Here is a 27,856-nt window from a genome sequence, read left to right on the forward strand (position 1 = left end):
AATATTTCTATTCAGCACAGGCTTCCTTCTTTTCACTCTGTCATGTATGTTTGTTTTGTGTTTTTGTACAACGTTTTTGATCTAATCTATGTTCAGTTTTCTCTTATCACAGCAATTAAACTCTGTAACTGTTTTAATTGGCCTCATGGCCTCATGGTGAAATGCCTGAGCGGTTTCCATCCTGAGGGTTTTTTTGTATCTTTGTAGTGACTAATAACTTTACCATGCTGAAAAGATATTCAGTGTCTGCTTTTTCGAGGCATTGGAAAACCTCCGTGGTCTTTGTTGTTGAATCTGTGCTTGAAATGTACTACTCAACTGAGGGACCTTACAGATAATTGTATGTGTAGGGTACAGAGATGTGGATGTCATTAAATAAATCATGCAACTTATTATGTGACTTGTTAAGCAATATTGTACTCCTAAACGTGTTGAGGGTTTACCAAAACAAACCGTTGAATACTTATTGATTCAAGACATTTCAGCTTTTCATTTGTTATTAATTTCTACTGAAAAACAAAAAATTCCACTTTGACATTAAGGGGTATTTTGTGAAGATCAGTGACATCTCAATTTAATCCATTTTAAATTCAGGCGGTAACACGACAAAATGTGGAAAAAGTAACAGGGGTTGAATATATTCTGAAGGCGCTGTATGTAAGAATGACATGTATTAGCTCAGAGTCACTCTATTGTAGAGATTCGATGTACAAGGGTAGTTAAAATGGCACTTACTGTATGTGAATAGTTGGGTTGTACAATCATTAGAGTTATGATTTTTGTGATTTATTATTCCATCCAACTAATGTTCACAATCATATTTTATCCCATCTGTAACGGTCACCTGGTTGAAGGCTGTTATATCCGCAAGACGTTGTGTGTTTTTTTTAATTCTTGCTTTGCATAAACAATAAAGTACAGTACTTCTTTAATTTTGGTTGCGCAAAGGCTTTTTTTGGCATTGTTCACTATGCCGCATCAACTTAGTTTTGTTCTATAGCGCTTCATCCCGTTGATCAAAGAGCACATCATGGATTAACTACAACTAAAGAAGCGCTCCTCTCCCGTCTCTCAATCTTTAACGGCTTTCAGTAACAGATAGGCGAATAGTATACTGTAAATATATATTTTTTTGTATATCTCTGTCATCCATAAAATGCATAGCGCGTAGCGTTTTATTTTATATTAAACAAGCACACAGTGATTGTCATCTTCTTGTTGACTGGAAGCTGCAGAGTAGTCTAACCACATTTCTCCTGACCAGGAGCATTGCAGTACCTAATTGCTGTGGGACACTCCTATACTGGCAATTTACTACACTTTTAGAAGTCACTCGTTCAAAAAAATCTAAATGTTACCAGACAGATATTATTTTTATAAGATGAATTTAAGTGTAAGTGAAACTCAGTAATGTTGTAGTTTTCTCCTTTGTTCACTAGATGACAGCAGAGAACACTGCTTGTTCAGGGGAAGTAGCAGAGACTCACTGTGTAAACCATCAAATGTATACAGTACATTAACCGTCAATAGTGAAATAAAAATAATAAATTAGCACAAGATTATTATAAATAATATGAACAAAGTATTGTCAAAAGTGTTATGCTTTTTTTTTCTCCAAATAAATGGTATTTATGGTCCCAGATTTTTGGTATGCGAGAAACATAGATATCTGCGGAAGCAAATTTGGTAAAGTTCCTTATAACTTTCATGAATAGGCCATGTCAAATCCTTTGCAAAATACAGTGCATCCGGAAAGCATTCAGACTCCTTGACTTATTACAAATTGTTACTTTACAGCCTAATTCTAAAATAGATAAATCGTTTTTTCCCTGATCAATCTACACTTTTTTAAACATTTATTTAAAGCGAAAACACTACAAGCTTGGCGCACCTGTATTTGGGGACTTTCTCCCATTCTTCTCTGCAGATCCTCTCAAGCTCTGTCAGGTTGGATGGGGAGCGTCGCTGCACAGCTATTTTCAGGTCTCTCCAGAGATGTTCGATCGGGTTCAAGTCCGGGCTCTCGCTGTGCCACTCAAGGACATTCAGAGACTTTTCCTGAAGCCACTCCTGCGTTGTCTTGGCTGTGTGCATAGGATTGTTGCCCCAGTCTGAGGTCCTGAGTGCTCTGGAGCAGGTTTTTGTCAAGGATCTCTCTCTACTTTTCTCCGTTCATCTTTCCCTCGATCCTGACTAGTCTCCCAGTCCCTGCTGCTGAAAAACATCCCCACAGCATGATGCTGCCACTACCATGGTTCACCGTAGGGATGGTGCCAGGTTTCCTCCAGACGCAACGCTTGGCATTCAGGCCAAAGAATCTTGATTTCATCAGACCAGAGAATCTTGTTTCTCATGGTCGGAGTCCTTTAGGTGCCTTTTGGCAAACTCCAAGCGTGCTGTCATGTGCCTTTTACTAAGGAGTGGCTTCTGTCTCGCCACTCTACCATAAAGGCCTGATTGGTGGTGTGCTGCAGAGATGGTTGTCCTTCTGGAAGGTTCTCCCATCTCCACAGAGGAACTCTGGAGCTCTGTCAGAGTGACCATCGGGTTCTTGGTCACATCCCTGACCAAGGCCTTTCTCCCCTGATTGCTCAGTTTGGACGGTTTGCCAGCTCTAGGAAGAGTCTTGGTGGTTCCAAACTTCTTCCATTTAAGAATGATGGAGGTCACTGTGTTCTTGGGGACCTTCAATGCTGCAGAAAGGTTTTTGAGCCCGTCCCCAAATCTGTGCCTCGATACAATCCTGTCTCTGTGCTCGATGGACAATTCCTTCGACCTCGTGGCTTGGTTTTTGTTCTGTACATACACTGTCAACTGTGGGACCTTATATAGACATTTGTATGCCTTTCCAAATCATGTACAATCAATTGAATTTACCACAGATGGACTCCAATCAAGTTGTAGAAACATCTCACGGATGATCAACGGAAACAGGATGCGCCTGAGCTCAATTTCGAGTCTCATAGCAAAGGGTCCGAATACTTATGTGAATAAGCTATTTATTTGACATTTTTTGCAAACATTTCTTAAAACCTGTTTTCGCTTTGTCATTATGGTGTATTGTGTGTAGACTGATGAGGGGGAAAAATGATTTAATTCATTTTAGAAACAGGCTTTAACGTAACAAAATTGGAAAAAGCCCTAGGGGGTCTGAATACTTTCCGAATGCACTGTATGTCGCTTTGGATAAAAGTGTCTGCTAAATGTCATATTATTGTTATTTGTATTATATTATTAATAAAGTAATTCTGCAAAGAAAGTGGCAAAAAACATAACTTTTTGTCCTGAATACAAAGTCTTTATGTTTGGGGCAAATCCAACACAACACACCACTGAGTACCACTCCTCATATTTTCAAGCATGGCGGTGGCTGCATCATACAGTACAGTGGTTCCTCAACTAAAAGTTTTGAGATTATGCCGCGGGACTTAGAGGTAATTTGTGGTTTAGTACGTTACCCTGCGTCACTGCTTCATTGTTCCAGACCACCGCAAGGGAGAGTTAGAGCACTGATTAGGCTTTTGGAAGCTGTAAAAAAATAAATATATATATTCCATGATATGCTTAAGATATCTGTGTTGACTGAATATAAGCAGCAAGTGATGTTTGCTAAATAATCAAGTTGATGGCGCAGTCATATAGCCTCGGCACCTACATAAAGCTGACTCATTCATTCATGGCTTTGGATCATTCATGGCTTTGGATCAAAATAAATAAGTACCAACATTCTTTCTGATAGTCTAGAAGTGAAAAATAGAAAACAGAAGTGACTATAAAAAGTCACGACTCTACAACTGATCGCTAGTTTTGGTCTCAAATAAGCACGGTCTGTGAAGAGCGTTTAACTAAAATAAGCAATGTTTGTTAAAAAACACCAGGAATATAGACCTAGGCCTAGGAACACTTAAAAAACGAGAGTCAGGGTTAGTGCTTTGTGTATATTATTGGTTATCCTGACCTGGATGCCATGTATTATAGTCTCGAAAAGGACAAATATTACAGTCTCTTGCCCATGTCATTTTCATTTCATAATGCATCCTTTTAGAGAGATAATTTAATTAAACAGCGACCTGTTTTATAAAATGTATGAACAAAAAATATTCAATTTTATTTGGAATGGCAAGCCAGACAAAATCAAAATGGCCTATTGTCTCACCCTGTAACGACCGTTGTCAGGAGAAGGAGAAAAGGACCAAGGTGCAGCGTGGTAAGTGTTCATATTACCTTTAATAAAATACGAAACAACAAAAACGACAAACGAACAGTCCTGTAAGGTGAACAAACAAAACAGAAAACAACCACCCACAAACACAGGTGGGAACAGGCTACCTAAGTATGGTTCTCAATCAGAGACAACGATAGACAGCTGCCTCTGATTGGGAACCATACCAGGCCAAACACATAGAAATACAAAACAAGGACAGCATAGAACACCAGACATAGAATGTCCACCCAAACTCACGCCCTGACCAACCAAAATAGAGACATAAAAAGGATCTCTACAGTCAGGGCGTGACACACCCCATGTTCAAGAATGGCCCTTTTCCCCTTTATTCAGATTACAACCGCTCACTTTCAGTTATTTGAAAAATATATAATCTCCAAAATATCGTTAATTTTTAAACAAGGTCTTGAACATGAGATTGTGAACTCTGCAAACAATGTTTCCAATCCGAGAATGAGAATGGTAAATGACTATATTTAATACATTCATTCAATACACTGGAATACAAAATAATCCATCCATCCACCCATTATGGGCTATTAGCAGGACAATAGACTCTTGCCAAGAAGGAGGGTAGGGGGAGAATTGTATCGTCAATTTCTCAAGCCAAAACGTATTGATGGCCTTCACCAGTTCATCTTTGAGTTACGGATGAATGTTTTCAGTTGATGCCAAACAAGTTTGTAGGTATTTTATTTATATATTTAACCTTTATTTTACCACATAAAGGTCTACTTACTCTGCTGGCGTTTTGACCCAGTTTATGCCCTCATTTGCAATGCAAACCCAGGCGGCAGTGTGTTTTGGTCCGAGCAGACCCTTTTCCGGCTTACAGACGTAGATTTCATCAAGCCAGCTTCTTTCTATGGTGCTGCATTCACCCATTCCAGGGTTAGGACTGTAACCACCAGAGGACTTGAAAATGAGCAGGAGCTGAGAGGATCACCAAACCTAAAGCTATTTTGATTCCAGTGCATTTAAAAATAAAATGTATATAGCCTATCAATGTGTAGGCATACTGTGTAATAAAATCAATAATTGTGTACTAAAAACGTGAATGTGTTTTTGCAGAGCATACAACCATGCCGACAACCATCCGTGGAGATCAGTGGACAAAGGGCTGGACAACAAGCCGCGCCGAAAAAACGCATGGTTCCACAGAATACCAACTGGGACGGATCCCGAGGCAAATTTGGCTTCTTCATCAACATCTTTATGCTTTCATTAATAAAATAATGATAAAAATACTCTTTCAAAATGCAGCTGTTTATTTCGTTAAGGATCCATAATGAATTACTATGGGAGTAAATATCACCGAATGACAGAAATATTGGAACAAAGTAGGCTTTGATCCATGCCTGTGCCTGCAGGACGCAAGGTTCTTTGTTTGTCAGACGAATCATTGGGTCAAAACTATAGAACAGTACAAAACAAGTGAACACACATGGTTAATGTTCTGAAAAATAATATATATATTGGCTACATGGCTCCCAAGTAGCGCAGCGGTCTAAGGCACTGCATCTCAGTGGTTCGAATCCAGGCTGTATCACATCCGGCCGTGATTGGGAGTCCCATAGAGCGGTGCACAATTGTCCCAGCATCATCTGGGTTTTTCCGGGGTTGGTCGTCATTGTAAATAGGAATTTGTTCTTAACTGACTTGACTAGTTAAATAAAGGTTAAATAAAATGAAATTCAAATATATATATAAATAATATGTGTTACAGAGCCTTTCCATAAATCCACTCAAGTTTCTCCAACTGTCTTCTGACTGTAATTAGAGCGATGTTGATGTTGTGCTGTGATGCCAGCAGATTCCAGACTGCATTTGCCGATTGCCCATCATCTTCAACAATCAGTGAGTCGATGGCTTGAAAAGTCTAGCTGGAAATTGAATACAATGTAGTAATGATGACCAGCATGGTCAAATAATGAACTCAGCAAAAAAAGAAACGTCCTCTCACTGCCAACCGTTTATTTTCAGCAAACTTAACGTGGAAATATTTGTATGAACATAACAAGATTCAACAGACATAAACTGAACAAGTTCCACAGACAGGTGACTAACAGAAATGGAAAAATGTGTCCCTGAAATCAGAAGTAACCACCAGCTGCATTAAGTACTGCAGTGCATCTCCTCCTCATGGACTGCACCAGATTTGCCAGTTCTTGCTGTGAGATGTTACCCCACTTTTCCACCAAGGCACCTGCAAGTTCCTGGACATTTCTGGGGGGAGTGGCCCGTGCCCTCACCTTCCGATCTAACAGGTCCCAGACGTGCTCAATGGGATTGAGATCCGGGCTCTTTGCTGGCCATGGCAGAACACTGACATTCATGTCTTGCAGGAAATCACGCAAAGAATGAGCAGTATGGCTGTACCACATGAGGGAGGAGGATATCTTCCCTGTAACGCACAGCGTTGAGATTGCCTGCAATGACAACAAGCTCAATCCGATGATGCTGTGACACATCGCCCCAGACCATGACGGACCCTTCACCTCCAAATCAATCCCGCTCCAGAGTACAGGCCTTGGTGTAACGCTCATTTCTTCAACGATAAATGCGAATCCGACCATCGCCCCCTGGTGAGACAAAACTGCGACTCATCAGTGAAGAGCACTTTTTGCCAGTCCTGTCTGGTCCAGCAACGGTGGGTTTGTGCCCATAGGTGACGTTGTTGCCGGTGATGTCTGGTGAGGACCTGCCTTACAACAGGCCTACAAGCCCTCAGTCCAGCCTCTCTAGCCTATTGTGGACAGTCTGAGCACTGATGGAGGGATTGTGCGTTCCTAGTGTAACTCGGGCAGTTGTTGTTGTCATCCTGTACCTGTCCCGCAGGTGTGATGTTCGGATGTACCGATCCTGTGCAGGTGTTGTTACACGTGGTCTGCCACTGCAAGGACGATCAGCTGTCTATCCTGTCTTCCTGTAGCGCTGTCTTAGGCGTCTCACAGTACAGGACATTGCAATTTATTGCACTGGCCACATCTGCATTCCTCATGCCTCCTTGCAGCATGCCTAAGGCACGTTCACACAGATGAGCAGGGACCCTGGGCATCTTTCTTTTGGTGTTTTTCAGAGTCAGTAGAAAGGCTTCTTTAGTGTCCTAAGTTTTCATAACTGTGACCTTAATTGCCTACCGTCTGTAAGCTGTTAGTGTCTAAACGACCATTCCACAGGTGCATGTTCATTAATTTTTTATGGTTCATTGAACAAGCATGGGAAACAGTGTTTAAACTAGAGGTCGACCGATTATGATTTTTCAAAAACCGATACCGATTATTGGAGGACCAAAAATAAGCCAATACCGATTAATCGGCCGATTTATTTTATTTTATTTGTAATAATGACATTTACAACAATACTGAATGAACACTTATTTTAACTTAATATAATACATCAATAAAATCATTTTAGCCTCAAATAAATAATGAAACATGTTCAATTTGGTTTAAATAAAAAAAACAAAGTGTTGGAGAAGAAAGTAAAAGTGCAATGTGTGCCATGTAAGAAAGCTAACGTTTAAGTTCCTTGCTCAGAACATGAGAACATATGAAAGCTGGTGGTTCCTTTTAACATGAGTCTTCAATATTCCCAGGTAAGAAGTTTTAGGTTTTAGTTATTGTAGGAATTATAGGACTATTTCTCTCTATACCATTTCTATTTCATATACAGTGGGGAGAATAAGTATTTGACACACTGACGATTTTGCAGGTTTTCCTACTTACAAAGCATGTAGAGGTCTGTCATTTTTATCATAGGTACACTTCAACTGTGAGAGACGGAATTTAAAACAAAAATCCAGAAAATCACATTGTATGATTTTTAAGTAATTCATTTGCATTTTATTGCATGACATAAGTATTTGATCACCTACCAACCAGTAAGAATTCCGGCTCTCACAGACCTGTTCGTTTTTCTTTAAGAAGCCCTCCTGTTCTCCACTCATTACCTGTATTAACTGCACCTGTTTGAACTCGTTACCTGTATAAAAGACACCTGTCCACACACTCAATCAAACAGACTCCAACCTCTCCACAATGGCCAAGACCAGAGAGCTGTGTAAGGACATCAGGGGTAAAATTATAGACCTGCACAAGGCTGGGATGGGCTACAGGACAATAGGCAAGCAGCTTGGTGAGAAGGTAACAACTGTTGGCGCAATTATTAGAACATGGAAGAAGTTCAAGATGACGGTCAATCACCCTCGGTCTGGGGCTCCATGCAAGATCTCACCTCGTGGGGCATCAATGATCATGAGGAAGGTGAAGGATCAGCCCAGAACTACACGGCAGGACCTGGTCAATGACCTGAAGAGAGCTGGGACCACAGTCTCAAAGAAAACCATTAGTAACACACTACGCCGTCATGGATTAAAATCCTGCAGCGCACGCAAGGTCCCCCTGCTCAAGCCAGCGCATGTCCAGGCCCGTCTGAAGTTTGCCAATGACCATCTGGATGATCCAGAGGAGGAATGGGAGAAGGTCATGTAGTCTGATGAGACAAAAATAGAGCTTTTTGGTCTAAACTCCACTCGCCGTGTTTGGAGGAAGAAGAAGGATGAATACAACCCCAAGAACACCATCCCAACCATGAAGCATGAAGGTGGAAACATCATTCTTTGGGGATGCTTTTCTGCAAAGGGGACAGGACAACTGCACCGTATTGAGGAGAGGATGGATGGGGCCATGTATTGCGAGATCTTGGCCAACAACCTCCTTCCCTCAGTAAGAGCATTGAAGATGGGTCGTGGCTGGGTCTTCCAGCATGACAACGACCCGAAACACACAGCCAGGGCAACTAAGGAGTGGCTCCGTAAGAAGCATCTCAAGGTCCTGGAGTGGCCTAGCCAGTCTCCAGACCTGAACCCAATAGAAAATCTTTGGAGGGAGCTGAAAGTCCGTATTGCCCAGCAACAGCCCCGAAACCTGAAGGATCTGGAGAAGGTCTGTATGGAGGAGTGGGCCAAAATCCCTGCTGCAGTGTGTGCAAACCTGGTCAAGAACTACAGGAAACATATGATCTCTGTAATTGCAAACAAAGATTTATGTACCAAATATTAAGTTCTGCTTTTCTGATGTATCAAATGTCATGCAATAAAATGCAAATTAATTACTTAAAAATCATACAATGTGATTTTCTGGATTTTCGTTTTAGATTCCGTCTCTCACAGTTGAAGTGTACCTATGATAAAAATGACAGACCTCTACATGCTTTGTAAGTAGGAAAACCTGCAAAATCGGCAGTGTATCAAATACTTGTTCTCCCCACTGTACCTTTGACTATTGGATGTTCTTATAGGCACTTTAGTATTGCCAGTGTAACAGTATAGCTTCCGTCCCTCTCCTCGCTCCTACCTGGGCTCGAACCAGGAACACATCGACAACAGCCACCCTCGAAGCAGCGTTACCCATGCAGAGCAAGGGGAAAACTACTCCAAGTCTAAGAGCGAGTGACGTTTAATACGCTATTAGAGCGCACCCCGCTAACTAGCTAGCCATTTCACATCGGTTACACCAGCCTAATCTCGGGAGTTGATAGGCTTGAAGTCATAAACAGCTGAGCTGCTGGCAAAACACACGAAAGTGCTGTTTGAATGAATGCTTACGAGCCTGCTGGTGCCTACCATCGCTCAGTCAGACTGCTCTATTAAATCATAGACTTAATTATAACATAATAACACACAGAAATACGAGCCTTAGGTCATTAATATGGTCGAATCCGGAAACTATCATCTCGGGAAAAAATATATATATTCTTTCAGTGAAATACGGAACTGTTCCGTATTTTATCTAACGGGTGGCATCCATAAGTCTAAATATTCCTGTTACATTGCACAACCTTCAATGTTATGTCATAATTACGTAAAATTCTGGCAAATTAGTTCGCAATGAGCCAGGCGGCCCAAACTGTTGCATATACCCTGACTCTGCGTGCAATGAACGCAAGAGAAGTGACACAAATTCACCTGGTTAATATTGCCTGCTAACCTGGATTTCTTTTCGCTAAATATGCAGGTTTTAAAAAAAAATACTTCTGTGTATTGATTTTAAGAAAGGCATTGATGTTTATGGTTAGGTACAGTCGTGCAACGATTGTGCTTTTTTCGCAAATTCGCTTTTGTTAAATCATCCCCCGTTTGGCGAAGTTGGCTGTCTTTGTTAGGAAGAAATAGTCTTCACACAGTTCGCAACGAGCCAGGCGGCCCAAACTGCTGCATATACACTGACTTTGTTGCAAGAGAAGTGACACAAATAAATTCATGTTAGCAGGCAATATTAACTAAATATGCAGGTTTAAAAATATATACTTGTGTATTGATTTTAAGAAAGGCATTGATGTTTATGGTTAGGTACCTTTTTCGCGAATACGCACCGCATCGATTATATGCAACGCAGGACAACTAGATAAACAAGTAATATCATCAACCATGTGTAGTTAACTAGTGATTATGATTGATTGATTGATTGTGTTTTATAAGATAAGCTAGCTAGCAACTTACCTTGGCTTCTTACTGCATTCGCGTAACAGGCAGGCTCCTCGTGGAGTGCAATGAGAGGCAGGTGGTTAGAGCGTTGGACTAGGTAACCCTCTATAACCACTACACATTACGTGTATGATCTTCATGTCTTAACAAAAGACTCCACTATGCAAATAACCATTTTGGGTGCGTCTGAGTTTGCCAGAGCGCAGAATAACTGATGAATTTACGAACGCTCAACACCTGTTGAATATGGCCGGTGTCAGTATACGTCGGCAAAAAAGTGTGATTAAATTGTTGCCAGCAGCACAGTTACAGTCACCAACACTCTGGATAACATGACAGCAGCCTAACCAGCTCTGTTAGGGCGAGTAAAATGGTCAGAGTGTGAATGATGCTGAATGGGTGTAGACTATGAAAAGCTCTCCAGTAGATACCAAAACATTCAAAGGCCATTTTCTCAAAAGTAAGGTTACAAGTTGATCAACTTTCAAAGCAGAATTACTTTCCGATTGTCCCTGAAATGCAGTGTATGATATACATTTTGTATCTCTGTGTCTCTGCTTTTATCCAATGTAAAAAACAGAATTTCTAATTTTACTACAAAAGACAGAATCAAGGCGGTCGGTCACATATACTACAGTTCTGCCATAGTGATATGTTTGCCGTGACTTCTGTCTTTCAAATTAGTATTTTCTGTGATTTTATTAAGCAGAGAATAGAGCCCCACAATGGAGATGTCATGATACCCATAAAAACTAGCGGTCAAACACGGAAATGGTTCCAATAGTTTTTTCACAATTCAAAACATTTAAAATAAGGTCTGTGTTTCATCTAGGCTTACCCTGGCGTGACGTTTTGATAATCGTATAAATCTCTCTAGGACAAGGTGACTTTTATTAATGTATTCACCTGGAACCCCCCCCCCAAATGAAATTAGCCCACATCCCCTGTTTGACCGGAAGGTGTTATGGGTACTTTGACTCATACTGTGGTACTCTATAGGAGATAAGAAAGGCATATGAGTGAACCAGCAGTGTATTGTATGGTGCACATTTTGTAGAGTAAAACACTCAAAACCACACCCGTCATAATCATATTTCCCAGCATGCTCTACTGCAGATGGATACTCAGAATTGTTTGTTTCAATTTGTGTATTTGCACTTACTTTGATTGGTTGATTGATTGTATGCTACACCAAGATAAATAGCATACAGATTTCTAAACTAATACAATCTGTTAGTGGTTGGATTTATTGCACCCATTACTGAGATTGTTGTTCCAGTTTAGATGATCAAGGTAGTCTCCTATCTTAACCTACCCTACTTTGGCAATCATTCTGAATGCAAATTTCAAAAGTTTCAGTTGTTGGATAGCTTCAATACACATCTCTTTTCAGCCAGCATAATGTGACTTGCAGGCCTGATGTGGCCTGTAAACCAGGAGTTTCCTAACGCCACTGTGTTAGTCAATAAAAATAAAGACCTTATGATATACTGTATAAAGAGTCTAATTTGAAAGGCTAATATGGCTGTTGGAACTGTTCAAAGAGGGTTCCTATGAATAAAAGGGTTCCTGGTAGAACCATTCATAATTCAGAACCATTCATAAAGGTTTTTAGGAAGAACCCTTCAAAGATAAAATGGATCTCGGTAGAATCAAAATCAAATGAAATTGTATTAGTCACATGCGCCGAATACAACAGGTGTAGACCTTACAGTGAAATGCATTCTTACGAGCCCCTATCCAAAAATGCAGTAACAAAAATTAAAAATACAGATAAAAATAAGAAATAAAGGTAACAAGTAATAAAAGAACAGCAGTAAAATAACAGTAGCGAGACTATACAGCTACCGGTACAGAATCAATGAGTGGGGGCACCGGTTAGTTGAGGTAAGATGTACATGTGGGTAGAGTTATTAAAGTGACTATGTATAGATGATAACAACAGAGAGTAGCAGCGGTGTAAGGGGGGGGGGGGGGGGGGGGGGCAATGCAAATAGTCTGGGTAGCATTTGATTAGGTGTTTAGGAGTCTTGTGGCTTGGGGGTAGAAGCTGTTTAGAAGCCTGTTGGACCTAGACTTGGCGCTCCGGTACCGCGTGCCGTGTGGTAGCATAGAGAACAGTCTATGGCTAGGGTGGCTGGAGTCTCTGACACCGCTTGGTATAGAGGTCCTGGATGGCAGGGCGCTGGGCCACAGTGTTGACTTGGGCCGTTCGCACTACCCTCTTACGGTCGGAGGCCGAGCAGTTGCCATACCAGGCTGTAGAACCTTTTGAGGATCTGAGGACCCATGCCAAATCTTTTCAGTCTCCTGAGGGGGAATAGGTTTTGTCGTGCCCTCTTCACGACTGTCTTGGTGTGTTTGGACCATGTTAGTTTGTTGGTGATGTGGACATCAAGGAACTTGAAGCTCTCAACCTGCTCCACTACAGCCCCGTCGATGAGAATGGGGGCGTGCTCGGTCCTCCTTTTCCTGTAGTCCACAATCATCTCCTTTGTCTTGATCACGTTGAGGGATAGGTTGTTATTCTGGCACCACACGGCCAGGTCTCTGACCTCCTCCCTATAGGCTGTCTCGTCGTTATCGGTGATCAGGTCTACCACTGTTGTGTCATCGGCAAACTTGATGATGGTGTTGGAGTCGTGCCTGGCCGTGCAGTCATGAGTGAACAGGGAGTACAGGAGAGGACTGAGCATGCACCCCTGACGGGCCGCTGTTTTGAGGATCAGCGTGGCGGATGTGTTGTTACCTACCCTTACCACCTGGGGGCAGCCCATCAGGAAGTCCAGGATCCAGTTTATTTTACCTTTATTTAACTAGGCAAGTCAGTTAAGAACAAATTCTTATTTTCAATGACGGCCTAGGAATAGTGGGTTAACTGCCTTGTTCAGTGGCAGAACGACAGATTGTACCTTGTCAGTTCGGGGATTCGAACTTGCAACCTTTCGGTTACTAGCCCAACGCTCTAACCACTAGGCTACCCTGCCGCCCCGGCCCAGTTGCAGAGGGAGGTCTTTAGTCCCAGGGTCCTTAGCTTATTGATGAGCTTTCAGAGCACTATGGTGTTGAACACTGACCTGTAGTCAATGAATAGCATTCTCACATAGGTGTTCCTTTTGTCCAGGTGGTAAAGGGCAGTGTGGAGTGCCCTTTGGTGGCGGTGGGGTTATGGTATGGGCAGTCAAATCAAATCGAATTTATTTATATAACCCTTCGTACATCAGCTGATATCTCAAAGTGCTGTACAGAAACACAGCCTAAAACCCCAAACAGCAAGCAATGCAGATGTAGAAGCACGGTGGCTAGGAAAAACTCCCTAGAAAGGCCAAAACCTAAGAAGAAACCTAGAGAAGAACCAGGCTATGAGGAGTGGCCAGTCCTCTTCTGGCTGTGCCGGGTCATAAGGAATAAGTCATAAGCTACGGACAATGAGCACGATTGCATTTTATTGATGGCAATTTTAATGCACAGATACCGTGACGAGATCCTGAGGCCCATTGTCGTGCCATTCATCCACCTCCATCACCTCATGTTTCAACATAACGCACGGCCCCATGTCGCAAGGATCTATACACAATTCCTGGAAGCTGAAAATATCCCAGTTCTTCCATGGCCTGCATACGCACCAGACATGTCACCCATTGAGCATGTTTGGGATGCTCTGGATCGACAGCATGTTCCAGTTCCCGCCAATATCCAGCAACTTCGCACAGCCATTGAAGAGGGGGACAACATTCCACAGGCCACAATCAACAGCCTGATCAACGCTATGCGAAGGAGAAGTCACGCTGCATGAGACAAATGGTGGTCACACCAGATACTGACTGGTTTTCTGATCCACGCCCCTAACTTCTTAAAATATCTGTCCCAGTCATGTGAAATCCACAGATTAGGGCCTAATACATTTATTTCAATTGATTGACTTCCTTACATGAACTGTCACTCAGTAAAATCTTTGAAATTGTTGCATGTTGCGTTCATATTTTTGTTCAGTGTACTTTGTACCTCTCATTTACTCAAGTGTTTTCTTTACATTGGAATGGACAGAGGCACAAAAAATAATAAAACATAATATTTCGCAAAAACATGGAGTATAATGTTGTGGATAAAGTTCGGAATAACAGTTTCATGTGTACAACATCTAACAACCTGCGTCACTAAACAGAGCTTTGCCGTTTCGAAAAGGACGTATTTGGGTCTTTTTTGTTGTTGTTGCCTTTGTTCATATTTTTTCAGGGCCCCATACTACACAAGTTAAATCACAGAAGAGGTGTCTGAACCCTTCTATAACATGACATTTACATCACAGAGATTTGGTTCTAAAAATAAAAGGTCTCCTTTAAATCAGACATTTTAATTTGAATCTTCAATTAACTTCATTATCAAAGACTTGAAGAAAAAGAGGCCAGACGTTTATTAAATCAGTGGACAGATTCCAGTACATTACAAATAAGCAAAACCATTTCTACCTTGATTTCCAGAAATTAGCCATAATAGAAAACAATATAAAAAAAAGACAACAAACAGTATGATGCCAAAGCAGTTTAAATATTTGATAACCAGATGTTGCTTATAGCCATTTCATGATGGGAATATCCCTAAATGGAGACTTCTCAGGTTTCTGCCATACCAGGGGTCCAGACACCAGATTCTAGTTATCATATCTACAGAAAGGGAAACAGATTGTTTGTGATTGTTACATTACATAAATCCATATTTATACTTAGTATAATGTTTGTCATTTGATTGTTTTCATCTAAATTCTTTGACATGGGATTTGTTTTTTAGTCAGGTGTAAACACAAGATATGTCTGACCAACACAGGTCAGGAAGGAAACAACATATTTGTGTTAGGGTGAGAGAACTCTGGGCCCTATATTTATAATGTTTGACTTATGTGACAGGGACAGTGCACATTAAATCAACATTTCAGTGTTCATATAAATGTCAATGTGCCAGAGTTAGCAAAAGAGCTCATTTTTGTCCATAGTCCTATACCTGTTTAGAGTGTGATCGTGGTCAGTGGTCCAGCCCCCTCAGGGCAGCGATGGTGGACACCAGTCTACGGGGTAGCAGTTTGGCTGTCAGTCTGTACTCCTCTGGCTTGGCCCTCAGCAGGGTCACTATCTGCTGCAGGGTCCTGGAGGGCTGCAAGCCCAAAGCATCCATCACGTTGCTCAGATAGTCTGTGGGGAGTTAGAAGACCAACACTGTTACAGACACACTGAAAACACAGTACTAGTGCCTTCAGAAAGCATTAACAGCAACTCGTGTAGATTTGGCCTTGTGTTTATTGTCCTGCTGAAAGGTGAATTCACCAGAGTGTCTGGTAGAAAGCAGACTGAACCAGGTTTCCTTCTAGGATTTTGCTTGTGCTTAGTGCCATTCCCTTTCTTTTTTATACTGAAAAACTCCCCAGTCCTTAACGATTACAAGCATACCCATAACATGATGCAACCACCACTATGCTTGAAAATATGAAGAGTGGTACACAGTAATGTGTTTTATTGGGTTTGCCCCAAACATAACACTTTGTATACAGGACAAAAAGTTAGATTTGCCAAAAATGTTTAGGTTTCACTTTAATGCCTTGTTGCAAACAGGATGCATGTTTTGGAATATTTGTATTCTGTACATGTCACGCCCTGGCCATAGAGAGGTTTTTATTCTCTATTTTGGTTAGGCCAGGGTGTGACTAGGGTGGGTATTCTAGTTTATTTCTATGTTGGTGTGGTTCCCAATCTATCGTTGTCTCTGATTGGGGATCATATATAAGTTGTCCTTTTTCCTTTGGGTTTTGTGGGTAGTTGTTTTCTGTTTAGTGTCTGCACCTGACAGGACTGTTTCGGTTTTCCCTCTGTTATTTTGTTCGAGTGTTTTGAGTATTAAATTTATCATGAACACTCACCACGCTGCGTTTTGGTCCACTCCTTCATACGACGATCGTTACAGTACAGGCTTCCTTATTTTCACTCTGTCAATTAGTTTAGTATTTTGGAGTAACTACAAAGTTGTTGATCCATCCTCAGTGTCCTCTTATCACAGCCATTAAACTCTAACTATTCTAAAGTCAGCATTGGCCTCATGGTGAAATCCTGAGTGGTTTCCTTCCTCACCAGCAACTGAGTTAGGAAGGATGCCTGTATCTTTGTAGTGACTGAGTGTATTGATACACAATTCAAAGTGTAATTAATAACTTCACCATGCTCAAAGGGATATTCAATGTCTGTTTGTTGTTGTATCCATCTACCATTAGGTGCCCTTCTTTGCGAAGCATTGGAAAACCTCCCTGGTCTTTGGGGTTGAATTTGTGTTTGAAATTCTCTGCATGACTGAGGAACCTTACATACCTTGTGTGGGGTACAGAAAAAAAAATATGTTAAACACTATGATCGCACAAAAAATGAGTCCATACAACTTATGTGACTTGTTAAAAAGATCGGACCCTTTTTTTTCAATTTTCGCCTAAAATGACATGCCCAAATCTAACTGCCTGTAGCTCAGGACCTGAGGCAAAGGACATGCATATTCTTGATACCATTTGAAAGAAAACACTTTGAAGTTTGTGGAACTGCGAAATTAATGTACATTAGGTAAAAGATAATACAAAGGAAAAAAAAATGTTTTTTTTTGTTTTACTTTATCATCTTATATGACTTCGGAATCTAGGTGCAATTTATATTTTGGCCACAAGATAGCAGCAGTGCATGTGCAAAGTTTTAGACTGATCAATGAACCATTGCATTTATGTTCAAAATGTATCAAGACTGCCCAAATGTGCCTAATTGGTTTATTAATACATTTTCAAGTTCATAACTGTGCACTCTCCTCAAACAGCATGGTATTCCTTCACTGCAATAGCTACTGTAAATTGGACAGCGCAGTTAGATTACCAATAATTTAAGCTTTCGGCCAATATCAAATATGTCTATGTCCTGGGAAATGTTCTTATTACTTACAACCTCACACATAGATCTTAAGCACATTTTTACTCCTGAAATTATTTAGGTTTACCATAACAAAGGGGTTGAATTCTTATTGATTCAAGACATTTCAGATTGTAATTTTTAATTAATTTGTAGAAATGTCCCAAAACATAATTCCACTGACATTATGGGGCATTGTGTGTAGGCCAGTGACAAACAAAATCTCAATTTAATCTATTTTAAAATTCAGGCTGTAAATTCAGGCTGTAAAAAGTAAAGCTGTGACTACTTTGAAGGCACTGTATATTATACCTATTAATTACTACATTATTACTATATAATTACCAGTTCATCTCTTGTGGAGAAGTAACATAAATGGTATCGCAGCGTCTGTCAACAGATGATTGTGGGATGTGACGACAACGACGAACAGTTTGCAGATTTGTTTTCCGGTGCTCGCATCTTTCGAATTTCTGAAAGGGAGGGGAACATCCTATAGACTTGAAGGGGGGTGGAGAGACTTCACAAGTCACGTCCGTACCTTTCTCTAACATCTCCCCCCTGAACTTAATCGAGCATATGATGCACTTACGCAACATTTTAGTTGTGAGTTTCCGAGATTACAAATAGATGTAGAGTGTACCTGCAAAGCTTAATGATAAACTTATTGATGCTTTGGCAAGTAGGCAAGTGGAATACTTGATGATGCTCTATTACTAGCAACATCAGTGTAGTTACAAATAACTTCATACTTACAACCAATGTGTGTATAAGTATTTATTGCTTCTTGGTTTACGTTAAATCGTCTGAAAATGTTATGACTCTGTAGATAAAAACCCACAGTAGAATTAGATTTTTTCTAAACAACCAACTCCAGGTGATCAAACGGCACACAAGAAGCAATGACATACTTATAAACATGTTTGCTCCATGTACAACATAGTTCTCTAGTTCTAGATCTATCAAGCACATTTTGTAGGTAAGTGATGTTGGTCAGGTACCAATGTCGGTGGCCAGCTGTTTGGTAGAGTGGGCCGTGAGCTCTGGGATGAGCAGGATGGCGTCACAGTACGTCTGCATCGTCGCCCTGGCGATAGAGCCCAGCCAGTAGTCTGCCGTGTTGTCCAGCTCCGGAAGGTCATCACCTCAAATCAAATGTTATTTGTCACATGAGCCGAATACAACAGGTTTACAGTGAAATGCTTACTGGAGGATCAAGTTTTGAAATCAGTGGAATTTGAGTATGATGGCTAAAGAGATGTAGAAAACACCTGTCTCCGGATTATATATTCAAACTAAGAGAAACCGTGGTATGGCATTCCTGACAGGGAGACACGTCCATCATGCATGATGATGTATACAGGTAAGATAGCTAGCTACAGATGTTACACATTTCTATTTTGACAGAAAGTGGTTTCATTTCAAGCTAAAGTGTACTGTTAGCTAGCTAGCTAACGTTAGCCGGCTGGCTCCCTAGCTGACGTTGTTATTCGTATCCCAGAGCCGTTTGCTTTTCTGGTTAGAGCCTAATGTTAGCTAGCTAACATTGAACCTGGTTGGTTAGCTCCCAACAGTGTGGCATTGTTGGCACGGTTCATTGTTGTTTCAATAGCTAACATTAGCTGGCTGGCTCGTTATGTGACGTGTACAGCACCCGTTGAATATGGCCGGTGTCAGTAAACGTCTGCAAAAAAGCATAGTGAAATTGTTGCCAGCAGAGCTGGTTAGGCTGTTTTCATGTTATCCAGAGGTAAACAAATAAAATCGGCCAGAGCGTCAACTGTGCGCTCTGAACGCTCCGAGAGTGAAACGAGATGGGTGGGGCTAAAGCTTAAGAGGGTGTGAATGATGCTGAATGGGTGTAGACAAAGAAGAGCTCTTCACTAGATACCAAAACATTCAAAAAGGCCATTTTCTCAAAAGTGAGTTTACAAGTTGATCAACTTTCAAAGCAGAGTTACTTTCCCATTGTTCCTCAAATGCAGTGTATGATACACAATGTTGTTGCTCTGAGCCTCTACTTTTATCCAATGTAGAAAACACAATTTCAAAGACAGATGGAGGGAGAGACAGAAAGAGAGCAGGCGAGAGAAGAGGAGAGACAGTCACCTTGCTCAGGAGGGAAGGGCAGTTTGCCTGCATGCAGAGCCAATTCCAGTGCCGGGTCCTCTTGCGTCACAAAGGGCTCCAAGTGGAGCGGCAAAGACATGATGTACTGTCCTATCTGTCAGGGAGAAACACAGGCAGTTAGCCACCTTAACACACTCATGTCTGCTAGCCTGAACATTCATGGTACTGTAGTAACACTAACTGTGAACATTTCTAATAGAAAACCCCACTATTGTTTTCTGAAGACAGGCTATGTATTACATAATACTGTCGTGACATGACGATCATTAATCTGATTACTTATTTATTGTATCAACTAACTACGTTTAATTGTTACTCGATTAAATTAATCATTTAACAATTAACTAATTAGGAATTTGGGGCACCACGGGAAAAGTTGTTTAACGAGTTACCATCTTAAACTAAAGATGATATCTCTTACATCAATAACAGTCACTTATTAACTCAGTCTCATTCTGAACATCGCATAATCCTTGGATCTGCAAGAACCCTAGCCCTTCTGAATATCCAGTACTCGATTTAATCATTTATTTACTAACCGACTAAATAACAACACAGAATACACATACATGAGATAAAAGTCCCTAGTGGACTGACAAGATATGACGGCTTGTTACACATATGGAGAGGGAGGGGTACAACACTTGGATACATTTGGAAGCTACACTCACAGAAATATTAATACTTAGCACCCTAACCACCGCTCATTCCGATTAGAAATGCAATATATATTTACACATAGCTGTCCCTGATCGTCATCTATCCATTGAAACCAATCGATCCGTCTATGGGTAGTGGCTATATGTAAGGCTATGGTGGTCCATCAGAGGTCACAATGTCCATCTTTGTAGAGTTTCTCTGGTAGTGGAGTGCTTGTTAGACAGATACTTCAGATGTACCAATGGTCTGTGGGGATTCTCCTTCCCAACTTGTGTCTTTAGTCAAAGTTCTTGGAGCACTTTTACATGCACAGCTGCAGACTGAATGTTTCTGGTCTCCTAGGTGAGGTTATCTTCTCGTGTTGAAGTTGAGAGCTCCAGATTCTCACCATTTGAACGTGTAGACGTGTAGAATAATGGTTGATTATTCAGGGTACAGCATCCGACCACTTTACACGCCAGTAGTAACCCTGCAATGTACGGGTCTCACCATTTTCAGCCATGTAGCCACCGCTCCACGCTGTCTGGTCTTGTAGTTTTAACCATTAGTAACGTTCAGCTCACGCTGTCCGTCAGGCTGGTCTCCTAGTGGTCTCAAGGTTGATTATTCAGGTTCAGGCTCCTGACCACTTTACATGTCAGCAGCAACTCGGCATATTTTGGTCTGCTGTGTTAATTCTTAGTGAGTTCTTTTAAGCACTCTGGTCGGAAAGGCGGTTCCATCTCACTGACATGCTCTTCTGACCTCATTAGGGGCGTGGCTTAGTGTGCAAGGGACATGAAAACCATTATCTCATTAGAAGATTAAAATCACATTTCAATCTTTTCAGAAATAGTTTCATCGTTCTTCATTTTCTATTAACATCCTATTGGATGGAAACTTTAAAGCTAGAATGTGTTTACTTACTAAGTTACAGCATTTCCGTTATATAGTTTTTAATGACATCACAAAATGAACAGCAACATGACAGGATTATTCTTTAAATCCCCACAGACCATTCCTATCTTATGAATATTGTTCCAAAGTTAATTCTCTTGGAGAAAAAAGGTTTTGGCGGCAAAAGTCTCTGGAACAAAGACATTTTTGCATTCCCATACTAGAGAGCCAGAGGGAGAGTTTGTGCCAACTATTTATGACCGGCTATTAAGTCATAAAACCGTCCCAACTCCCCCCCTCTCCTAACCTGTGGGAGAGAGGGGAGGGTCTAGCTATCTGTCAGCCATGTGCAAGGCTGATCTGGCACCTGTGATCCTCATCAAGGCGAGAGAGTCATGACAATACATATAAAAAAGTATATTTTACTTTAAACTTGAATTAGCCTGTAGATGTTGAGCCCATTGCAGGAAAAACTTACATTGGTGATGTACTCCTGTGGGGACAAGCTGAAGGTAGGCAGGTCTTCAGCATAGCTCTCTCCAAAACCTCCTGCATCTCGGCTCTGATAACAGCCATGGTACAAGATGGAACATACAGTGGCAAGAAAAAGTATGTGAACCCTTTGGAATTACGTGGAGTTCTGCATAAATTTGATCTGATCTTCATTAAGTCACAATAGACAAACAGTGTGCTTAAACTAATAACACACAAATTATTGTATTTTCTTGTCTGTATTGAATACATCATTTAAACATTCAGTTTAGGTTGGAAAAAGTATGTGAACCCCTAGGCTAATTATTTCTCCAAAAGCTAATTGGAGTCAGGAGTCAACTAACCTGGAGTCGAATCAAAGAGACGAGATTGGAGATGTTGGTTAGAACTGCCCTGCCCCATAAAAAACACTCACAAAATTTGAGTTCGCTATTCACAAGAAGCATTGCCTGATGTGAACGCCTCGCCTCGAACAAAAGATATCTCAGAAGACATAAGATTAAGAATTGTTGCCCTGCATGAAGCTGGAAAGGGTAACTAAAATATCTCTAAAAGTCAGTTCACGGTAGGAAAAATTGTCTATAAATGGAGAAATTTCAGCACTGTTGCTACTCTCCCTAGGAGTGGCCGTCCTGCAAAGATGACTGCAAGAGGACAGCGCAGAATGTTCAATGAGGTTAAGAAGAATCCTAGAGTGTCAGCTAAAGACTTACAGAAATCTCTGGAAGATGCTAACATCTCGAATCTACAATGCGTAAACACTGAACAAGAATGGTGTTCATGGGAGGACACCATGGACAAAGCCACTGCTGTCCAAACAAAGGAGCACCTGGATGTTACACAGCACTACTGGCAAAATATTCTGTGGACAGATGAACCTACAGTTGTGGAGTTTGGAAGGAACACACAACACTGTGTGGAGGTAAAAAAGGCACAGCACACCAACATCAAAACCTCATCCCGGTAGCCTAGTGGTTAGAATGTTGGACTAGTAACCGGATGGTTGCAAGATCGAATCCCCGAGCTGACAAGGTAAAAATCTGTCGTTCTGCCCCTGAACAAGGTAGTTAACCCACTGTTCCTAGGCCGTCATTGAAAATTAGAATTTGTTCTTAAGTGACTTGCCTAGTTAAACAATGGTAAAATAAAAATAAAAAATCCCACTGTAAACTATGGTGGAGGGAGCATCATGGTTTAGGGCTGCTTTGCTGCCTCAGGGCCAAGTTAAGACAGACACATCCGTGACGCAACCGCGCGTGTCCTTATCCAATTCCGAGGTGCATATTGAAGATATTCATCTATAAGTCACCATAACACCCATCCATAGCACGCGCTCCAGCAGGTACAGTGGGGCAAAAAAGTATTTAGTCAGCCACCAATCGTGCAAGTTCTCCCACTTAAAAAGATGAGAGAGGCCTGTAAATTTCATCATAGGTACACTTCAACTATGACAGACAAAATGAGAAAAAAAATCCAGAAAATCACATTGTAGGATTTTTTATGAATTTATTTGCAAATTATGGTGGAAAATAAGTATTTGGTCACCTACAAACAAGCAAGATTTCTGGCTCTCACAGACCTGTAACTTCTTCTTTAAGAGGCTCCTCTGTCCTCCACTCGTTACCTGTATTAATGGCACCTGTTTGAACTCGTTATCAGTATAAAAGACACCTGTCCACAACCTCAAACAGTCACACTCCAAACTCCACTATGGCCAAGACCAAAGAGCTGTCAAAGGACACCAGAAACAAAATTGTAGACCTGCACCAGGCTGGGAAGACTGAATCTGCAATAGGTAAGCAGCTTGGTTTGAAGAAATCAACCGTGGGAGCAATTATTAGGAAATGGAAGACATACAAGACCACTGATAATCTCCCTCGATCTGGGGCTCCACGCAAGACCTCACCCCGTGGGGTCAAAATGATCACAAGAACGGTGAGCAAAAATCCCAGAACCACACGGGGGGACCTAGTGAATGACCTGCAGAGAGCTGGGACCAAAGTAACAAAGCCTACCATCAGTAACACACTACGCCGCAAGGGACTCAAATCCTGCAGTGCCAGACGTGTCCCCCTGCTTAAGCCAGTACATGTCCAGGCCCGTCTGAAGTTTGCTTGAGAGCATTTGGATGATCCAGAAGAAGATTGGGAGAATGTCATATGGTCAGATGAAACCAAAATATAACTTTTTGGTAAAAACTCAACTCGTTGTGTTTGGAGGACAAAGAATGCTGAGTTGCATCCAAAGAACACCATACCTACTGTGAAGCATGGGGGTGGAAACATCATGCTTTCGGGCAGATCAGGACTGATCTGTGTAAAGGAAAGAATGAATGGGGCCATGTATCGTGATGCAAGGGCAAGGGCAAGGGCATTGAAGATGAAACGTGGCTGGGTCTTTCAGCATGACAATGATCCCAAACACACCGCCCGGGCAACGAAGGAGTGGCTTCGTAAGAAGCATTTCAAGGTCCTGGAGTGGCCTAGCCAGTCTCCAGATCTCAACCCCATAGAAAATCTTTGGAGGGAGTTGAATGTTGGGGCTGTTGCCCAGCAACAGCCCCAAAACATCACTGCTCTAGAGGAGATCTGCATGGAGGAATGGGCCAAAATACCAGCAACAGTGTGTGAAAACCTTGTGAAGACTTACAGAAAACATTTGACCTCTGTCATTGCCAACAAAGTGTATATAACAAAGTATTGAGATAAACTTTTGTTATTGACCAAATACTTATTTTCCACCATAATTTGCAAATAAATTCATTAAAAATCCTACAATGTGATTTTCAGGATTTTTTTTCTCATTTTGTCTGTCATAGTTGAAGTGTACCTATGATGACAATTACAGGCCTCTCTCATATTTTTAAGTGGGAGAACTTGCACAATTGGTGGCTGACTAAATACTTTTTTGCCCCACTGTATATCTCACTGGTCATCCCCAAAGCCAACACCTCCTTTGGCCGCCTTTCCTTCCAGTTCTCTGATGCCAATGACTGGAACGAATTGCAAAAATCGCTGAAGCTGGCGACTTATATTTTCCTCACTCACTTTAAGCATCAGCTATCTGAGCAGCTTACTGATCGCTGCAGCTGTACACGGCCCATCTGTAAATAGCCCATCCAACTACCTACCTCATCCCCATATTGTTTTTATTTACTTTTTTTGCACACCAGTATTTCTTCTTGCACGTCATCATCTGCACATCTATCACTCCAGTGTTAATTTGCTAAATTGTAATTACTTACGCCCTGCATTGTCACTGGCTGTTGTCATATCGATACCGGTAGCGGGATGCAGCCATAAGAAGTTAATGCATCTCATGGAAATTTTGTCCAACATTTTTTCAAATGTAATGATATTGAATATCGGCCATCGGCCTCCTTGACCCCCAAAAATTGGCATCGGCCCTAAAAAAAAAAACACTGGTCATTCTCTAATAAACACACACACTCACCTCCATTGTGGAGACCAGGCAGAGTTGATGTTTGATCTGCAGGAAGACAGAGTCGAAAGCCAGCTGATTGGCCTGCTGGTTGAGACGGGTCAGAGCCACTCGGGGCTCAGCCAGAAGACTGGAGTTACCTGTCCCCTTCTCCTACAAAGCAATGGCAACTTGAACATGCCAGACCTCACAACAGACCTAACTCCCTAAAAATATACTCACACTTAAATTGCATTACAAGGCTTTAACGAAGCAAAAAGGACAAAGTCATTAATCTCAAGACTATATTTTCTCCCTGATTGTACCCATTCTAAAAAACTAAAACGCAGACACAAATTAAAGTTAACAGTGCCAAGTCATCTCCATTTTCCATCAGCATCACCATCCATACCTTGAGGGAGTAGAGGACCTCCATCAGGCTGTTGTACTCTGCCATGTTGCCCCTCTGCAGGTAGTTGTATTCCTGCCAGGGGTTCCTGCCGCTGGTCTTCCTCTCCGTGGAGCTGGCCTCCTGGATGCCCGCCAGGCTCAGAGGGCTGTATGACTCAGACAGGTACTTCCCTGCCGTGGCCAGGATCCTATAGGATCATAATGTACGGTGTGTTGAGACCCATGCACTATATAATGCACATTTAAATAAAATGTACTTTAGTAAACTTCACCTATAGGACATGGCAAGAGAATGGGGGAAGTAAGAATGGATATCAGTCGGGGAGTCGGGTAGCTACGGAGTAGGGGCTGGGGGTTGATTTGGAATTCAGCAATTGTGATGATGTTGGTCTTACTTGTTTGACAGCTGCTGCTCATAGGCACCACACTGTCTCAGCAACTCCCCACAGGTGGCAATGATCCTGCAATGCAGAGGAAACATGGGGATTCAAAAAAAGTTAAATACAGTTCATGCACAGCTATATCCTTTTCAAACTACTGAGCCAAGCCCAGCCGAGCTGTACTGCACTGGCCTGGTTACACATTAACCATGGTTGTTGGAACCGTCCTGAAATTACAAATGGGCAAAGGAAAATATCAGAGTCAGCAGAGTTTGGTTTCAGTTTGCACAAAACCCACCTGACAGAGTTCTGGAAGGCGGTCCAATCCTCTTGGAACACAGCAGCACTGGGCGAGTCCTCCAACCTGCACTTCTTCCTGATTGACTGCAGAGTGGTGGAGAAGTCTGACACATACCTGTGGAAAATATGACCAAGACACATAGGTGAGGGCAATGGGCAAAAGTCAACAGGAATATTCACATTTACTGTGTAGTATATACAGTGGGGTCTGAAATTATTAACACCGTTGATAAAGACGAGCAATAATGACTGAATAAAATAAATAATTTGAATGAGTTATTGTATGCAAAAAAAATTGGGGGGGAAATTATATTATTTTATACTAATACAATTGATCACCTTTACTCTACACACAGAAACGCATACAATGCGCTCCCTCGCCCTCCCTTTGACCATAACTCTATCCTCCTGATTCCTGCTGACAAGCAAAAACTCAAAAGATGAAGTACCAGTGTAATGGAAATTTGAATGTTTGTGCTTTTCATGTGCTGTTCTATAAAAAAATTCTGTGTTCATGCAAGTGGTTGACTGAACAAATCCTCCTCTTATCAGTAGCTGCAATTTGGCAGTATGCCCAGACCTTGTTTTGAGAACAAACTAAATATCTCTCAGTCTCAGCTTAGAGAGGAGAAGCCTCGTGAGGTGTTGGTCTGTCACATGTTATGAAACAGTATTGGTCGGTCACATGAATGAAACAAAAGCAGTAATGATGAATTAGTCATGCTAAATCACGCAAATATAACTTGTCTGTGTATAGCCGTATATAAGACAACTGCTGGGACTGCCCCAGCAGAGCTCCTGATTGATGTGTACTATGGTGCATTGAGTTGGTTGGAACCTCTCCAGCTCGCTGACAATAAACAATGATTCATTTCAGATTTACTGAGTGTCCCTGTGTAAGAATTTCCATGACAATTTGGCGTCAACAAACAGCATGATTGATTCTGCCTGCGGAGCTTTCCAGTGAGGGTCTGCGAGGAAAACCGGTGGCGCATTTTATGAAGCGTGAGGGAAATTCCCGTCTGACCAAAAGAGGACGAGAACCCGCCCAGACCAGTCCCTTAATGTGAGCTGTCCAGGAGGAGACACATCATCCATGAACAATTGAGGGACGGCAACTGATTTCAGTAAGTCAATTTAAATGAATGTATAAAAATATATATTTTTATAAAAACACCAGCGCGCTGACAATAAACAATGATTCATTAAGATTGACTTTGAGTGTCCGTGTGTAAGAATTTCCAAGACACGCTGAATAAGGAAGTGGTCCAATGAAGCGAATGCTAAGCTACCGGACTGTTGTTTCGCTAGCACATACTGGAATATGTTCCAGGATTAATCCGATAACATACACTACATGGCCATGCAATCTCCATAGACAAACCATTTCAGTAGAATATTCTTACTGAAGAGTTCAGTGACATTCAACGTGGTACCGCCATAGGATGCCACCTTTCCAACAAGTCAGTTTGTCAGTTTGTTTGACCCTCGTATTATTTATCTTGAATTGTTTTGCACCGACTCGCTTGCACTGGCTCTATGCACACCC

The 27,856-nt window shown here is 41.6% G+C and overlaps 1 protein-coding gene across 1 annotated transcript in view; it reads right to left on the minus strand.

The window, feature by feature from the left end:
* Nucleotides 1–15,102: 15,102 nt before the first annotated feature.
* LOC120060908 (conserved oligomeric Golgi complex subunit 7-like) overlaps nt 15,103–27,856 on the minus strand; it is a 28,583-nt gene continuing 15,829 nt past the window's right edge. The window contains exons 11-19 of the mRNA XM_039010337.1: nt 26,306–26,422; nt 26,023–26,088; nt 25,629–25,815; nt 25,250–25,390; nt 21,783–21,866; nt 19,748–19,862; nt 18,640–18,783; nt 15,711–15,898; nt 15,103–15,376 (exon numbers count right to left, since the gene is read on the minus strand). Of these exons, the coding sequence (XP_038866265.1) occupies nt 15,732–15,898; nt 18,640–18,783; nt 19,748–19,862; nt 21,783–21,866; nt 25,250–25,390; nt 25,629–25,815; nt 26,023–26,088; nt 26,306–26,422 (1,021 nt within the window). The 3' untranslated portion in view covers nt 15,103–15,376; nt 15,711–15,731. The remainder of the gene's footprint in view (nt 15,377–15,710; nt 15,899–18,639; nt 18,784–19,747; nt 19,863–21,782; nt 21,867–25,249; nt 25,391–25,628; nt 25,816–26,022; nt 26,089–26,305; nt 26,423–27,856) is intronic.

Source organism: Salvelinus namaycush, chromosome 16, assembly GCF_016432855.1.
Source record: "Salvelinus namaycush isolate Seneca chromosome 16, SaNama_1.0, whole genome shotgun sequence".
Lineage (NCBI taxonomy): Eukaryota > Metazoa > Chordata > Actinopteri > Salmoniformes > Salmonidae > Salvelinus > Salvelinus namaycush.